Source organism: Hibiscus syriacus, unplaced genomic scaffold, assembly GCF_006381635.1.
Source record: "Hibiscus syriacus cultivar Baekdansim isolate YM2019G1 unplaced genomic scaffold, ASM638163v2 tig00013808_pilon, whole genome shotgun sequence".
NCBI lineage: Eukaryota > Viridiplantae > Streptophyta > Magnoliopsida > Malvales > Malvaceae > Hibiscus > Hibiscus syriacus.
Genome location: NW_024062310.1, coordinates 335,613 through 341,612, shown reverse-complemented (window position 1 = coordinate 341,612; position 6,000 = coordinate 335,613). Strand labels below are relative to the sequence as shown.

The window sequence follows — 6,000 nt, the reverse complement described above, 5'->3', positions numbered from 1 at the left end:
TCAAAGCTTCCCCGACCAACTTGAATAACAACGGGGATTCTGGACAACCTTGTCTATGACCTCTCTTGATGCTAAATTTCTTCGAGTCCCATTAATTAGGGTTATTCATATACACGTGTCTACACTGAAAAATATTTTTAGATTCATTGTTTCATACACATATAATAAATATAGTTGATCGAATTCAATACTTTTAAAAAAACAAAAACATTCTTTTTAAGTATAGTCTAATAAATTTTATTTCCCTAATTTTCTTTCCTCCTTTTCAGGGAATTGTTTCAATTCTCCGTTTCGTTGCTAGTATTGCTAATAACGTAAAGTAAATCATGAACAGGATTTTTTAAACTTGTTTTGTTTGTTGTATAATTTGAAATTTAAATATTTTAATGTTTTCTTAAAAAAAAATGGGAATTTAGGCGAGGAATAGATTTTTCTAGAAAAATTTCTTTCTTAGCGCCGGAATTTTTCCTTTCAAGGCCTAAGAAAATAAATACATGAACAAGATCATAAGGAACTGCAAAAGGCTGAAAATTTTGTAAAATCAAAATAAAATCACACAAAAGCCGAAAGGAACTTCATTTTGTTCCATATCAAGCACCGGCCTTTAAAGCTTCACTACCATCATCAACAGGCTTAGTTTCACCATTAAAGTCTCCATGCCCTGGCATTCTGAATCCTACGGGATCAGCATTTCCAGGTATTCTAAATCGTACATAATCCCCATTTTCAGGCATTCTCAACTCTGGATATCCATTTCCAGGAACTCCGAATTCAGCTGGCTCCACATGCTCCCTTACCCTGAACTCCCTGTGATCTCCATTTCCAGGCATTTTGAAATCCAACCCTTTGTCGGTTTCACCACGGTCACCAGGATTAATCCTCCCATCGGAGCCAAACTCGATATTGGCTTCTCCGGGACATAAATCAGATTGCCTTTGCTCAACCTTGGCCGGCTTCTTTCGACTCATCTGCCGACTGCAGAATCTGCCGAGGAAGCAAGAGATAGCTGATGTAACAATGATTATTGCCACCACTATGAAAACTGCCACAAATGATCCCCCGGATGGATCTGAATGAGACGCGGGCGCTGTTTGAAATGTCACACTGCTCGGGTAAACGACGACGGGTTGCTGCTGCTGCTGCTGCTGTTCTGCTTGAGTCGACATTCTTTGAATTTGACAGACAACGGGTGGCTTTTGGGTAAAAAACAATCTTGAAACGAAGAACAATGTTTGTGTATGGTAAGAGGGTTGTGTATAAATCTGTAATGGTTTTCGAAACTTGTACTGTTTTTTTTTTCTATGCAATAGACAAAGGAAGAACTTGCTTTATTAAAGAGACAACTAGAGCCTAGAGGCATATATTCTCGTTGGTGCTGAATTAAGAAGAGGAGGAACTTGCATTTGCTTTTGTAAAAGAGTGAAAGTTCGATTTCAGCGGCCATATGAAAAGGGAAGACTCACGTTGAGCGGCGGAAACAAGTCTAAAATGTTAATTTTTTTTTAAAATATTAATGGGTATGTAAATTCTTTTATTTTTTTAATTTTACATTTAACATATTAAACTAAATTTTAACTATTTTTCCTAAATTTTAACATATTAAACTTGGCGAGAGCTTAGTGCATCCGCCCCTACTCATGTTTTTCATCGAAGTAATGCATGCATCCGAGATACATTGAAAGGGATACATTAAGATCATGGGTTTCTTGAAAATTTTAAATTCTTATATAATTTAATTATTCTTTTATATTTCTATTAATAATTTATTTGTACCCCTAATTTTTTCTTAATTTATCTTCTAACACAAAATCATTAATAAATATCTGTCTACATCTTTTGCATTTTGCCATGCATCACGGAAAAGTTAATCACATAACGTATGGTTCGGTTCATTGAACATGCCTAAACCACTCTTTTTGCTACGTGAATCTTTTGTGTGTACATGTATAGGTAGCAGCAATATAACTTTTTTGACTTTGAAGTGTTTATTAAATAATTGTGATCTTAAATATGTAAAAGGTATTTTTAAGACCTTGTTTTTTTTCTTCTTCTTGAAGATGAGATCGTAGAATAAAATTAATAATTACATGATTAAAATAATAATGATAGGATATGTTTATTACCTTTTGATGATATTTATGCTTAAATATTAGAAGAGGAAGGTATTTAATTTTAAAATAATAAGGACTTGTTATGTATTTAATCTAAAAAATTTGGGAGGTAAAAGTCTAATTTTACTTAAATTTAAACTAATAAAAATCTAAAATGATATTAAAAAAAAATTTGGGAGGGGCAAGAGTCCCTCCTACTCTCTATATAGTTCGTCCCTACATATGTGTGTGTATATAAGGGATAAGATCATGTTACACAATGTAAAACTCTTTTAGTTTTACACAGGTTTAAGACTATTGGATGAGTGAAAATATATGACTGAGATTAACAGTAAGAAATAAGAAGATATTTACTGGGGGAAAAAAGAGTCAATCTCAACCATATATTTTCACTCATCCAACAGTCCTAAATCTTTGTAAAACTAAAGAGTTTGTGTAACACCCTCAACCCATATCCGACCCGGATCTGAGTCCCAATGTGTCACATTGACTTTTCAAACGATTTTCCTTACAAATGGTTAAAATTTAAATTCACATTCAAGAAAATGATTACTTTACATTAATTAAAAATCAATTGGTTCTACAAAACATATTAGAGCATTTTCAACTCAATTTTCTTAGTACATGCCAACTATATTCAATATACTAAAATACATAATCATGTCCATTTCTTTTCTGATCTGACCTTCGGTAAGGAGAAACTGACATGTCTTGCTCCTCTTTGCTCCTTAACCTTCTCGAAACCTACGTGTGGAACATTCACACGCTAAGTCGATGACTTAGTGAGGCATAAATACATATAACATCTCATTACTAATTCCTACTGTGCACACTTCATGTAATCATATTCACCTATAAAATACATTATGCATCGAAACATAAGTACAAACATATATACATATCATTTCATTATCTATCTTTATTATTATTCTTATCATTAATAGCATTATTTCATTATTATTTCTTAGTCATATGCTCTTGTATCTAACATTCTTAACCAAACCATATACACACTATCATATCACATATATCAATCCACAATGAAACAAACATATAATCATACCGAATTTCTTTATATTATCTTTTTATTAGCCCATGTACACATGTGAGAACTAAAGATATGTGAGTACATTGAGATTGTGCACATATACTGTCACCACAGCTCGTATAAGAATCCACTGAGTGGCATGTGAAATCTATGTCCCGAAGGACCTATCCATATGTCCCGAAGGACATAGGTACCTGTCCATATGTCCCGAAGGACATAGGTAATCCTCGACTCTTGGCATGCCAACTATATCTCTAGCTCTCATTTCACATAACATGGGCATTTTCTTTTATATCATTTCTCATATCCATATAGACATATGGTTCACTTTCACATATCACATAGCTTATCACATATACTTTCTCTCATATATCTCGTGTCATGTCTTATATCTTGTGATCATGTAAGTACATTACTTATTTTCGTATAACTCATATAATTTCATTCATAACCACATATCTCATGTTCATATGATCTCTTATGTTCATATCATATATCTTATAACATATTCTTATATCATCACATATATATCATTTATACTCATTCACAATTACAGTGACATGTACTCACGTAATATCATATAACATATGCAATAACTAATAACACACATATATCATGTCAAACATATGCTCATATTAATGAATTCATGCATTCTACTATAGGAAATAGACTTATCGCAAGTCTTATTTCCATTAAACATCATATACTATCTAATATGCACTCACCTTAGCCCCACTAGTCCAAGTCGTGCACTTATCTCTTCCTTGCTCGATCTCATCTCCTTGACTTATCAGATACTTGCTTCCGTTTAACATCTACACAATTATACGACTTCTATAAATATCGTTATAACCAATCAATAAAACATAAACTGAAACAAACACTTAACTTATCATTTTATACTCTATAGTATTGGTACTACCCATATAGTACCGATACTACTCTTATATGGTATCGATACCCCTCCTCGGTACTGATACCATTTTTACATTCGATGTTTCCTGGTATCGATACCCTTAACATGGTATCGATACTACTATACCATGGTACTGATACCTCCTCATTGATATTGATACTCTATGAACAATTATATGAATTTTTACCTTAGGGTATCGATACTCATTCAACCAGTATCGATACCCCTTCCTCAAATACTACTTCTTTTCTCTTTGAAGTATCAGTACTGAATGAACAGTACCGATACCCCTAGCCCAAAATTTACTTGTTTCACCCGAAAATTTTCCATAACTTATTAAATTTCTAATCTATTAACTTCTTTTGCTTCATCAAACTCAACTATACTTACTCAAACCATCTTATATCACTTTAACTCATCAAATCATCCAATATCTCATTAGAACCCTTGAATTTAAAAATCTTACCAATTATTCAACATGTTCTTAATTCATTTCTATTGTTTCTAACTTCTTAATTAGATCATTGACAAGTCAAATATGACTTAAAAATCCATTTATAACTTATTCCTCATCAATTCACTTAAAAACTCTTAATATTTAATCTTTCATAACTTATTCACCTTGGAGTTTCAACACACCTTAATCTCCCATTAAGCTTTCTTAATGCTCAAAGAATCAAAACTAAGCTTAAAACTCAAGAAATGATCAACTTACCAATACTCACCTTTGAAATGAAGCTCATGGCCACGATGATGAAGAAGAGAACCAAGTCTCCAGACCTTTCTTTCTTTCTTTTCCCTCTGTTTTCACGTTTTTATATCCTTTATAAAGGGATAATAAAAATATTTCATGTGAAAAGACCAGTTTACCCCTTACTCCATCAAATATTTACTAAACAATCGTTCACAAAATATTCCCAATCAAGTCCCTAAACTTTTTTTTGAAATTAGACCTCAAAGTTTCAAAACTTCTATTTTAGTCACTAGCCCTAATTTTGAGATGTTACAAGTTACATTGTGTAAGTGGATCCTAACTAGGGATGAGCATGGGTCGAGTTTGGATTGGGTTTCGACCAATTCCGATCAGACCCAAAAATTTTACATCCTTCACCTGACCCGACCCGACCTGAAAAATATATACCCTCCACCCGACTCGATTGTTGAGATAAAATCCGAACCCGATCCGTCCCGACCCAAAATAATAAAAATATTGTTTTTATTCAATAAAAACAATGATTTAATTGAAAATATATATATATAGGAGTATTATTGTAATTATTCATAACTATATAAGGTAAAATCATTTTTTTGGGTCGGGTATTTTTCACCCTAAACCTGAATCCAACCCGACCCGAACATCACCTTTAAAAACCCGACTTGACGCAAACCCAAATATATTTAAAAAAACTCGATCCTATACGATTGGGTCGAGTCGGAACCCATCGGATTTGGTTCCCATGCCCATCCTTAATCTTAACTCTCTCTCTCTCTCTCTCTATATATATATATATATAAATATATATATATATATATATATATGAAATCATGTTTAGTTTTATAGGTTAATTTTGGGGGAAATATCTTAATTGAAGAGTACATGTCAAATATAAATATGTATATCAACAGATGATATTAAAACGTTTGAATTTCATTCTTTTTTAGGGTTGATTTTTATGAAACTTATTTAAAAGCAATAAAATTCATAAGAATCTAATCTTATAATACTCTAATATTCTTCAATGAACGTCGATTGAGATTAATTTCAAGTTATGTTATTTGTAAATAATGCTTTTCACTATTTAAATATTTGAACAAACATTTCAACTTCTCAAATATGAAAAGACTCCTAAAAAGTAATAAATTTTTTGTGTTTAATTTTGTGTAGCTCCTTGAAATGCATATTTCTTTTTTTTCCAAATATGACG

At 32.1% G+C, this 6,000-nt stretch overlaps 1 protein-coding gene across 1 annotated transcript; it reads right to left on the bottom strand.

Annotated features, from left to right (window-relative positions):
* Positions 1–590: 590 nt before the first annotated feature.
* On the bottom strand, positions 591–1,166 carry LOC120206466. The gene has a single exon (XM_039206110.1). It carries the CDS (start codon positions 1,164–1,166, stop codon positions 591–593), a length of 576 nt encoding a protein of 191 aa, XP_039062041.1.
* Between the last annotated feature and the right edge of the window lie 4,834 nt (positions 1,167–6,000).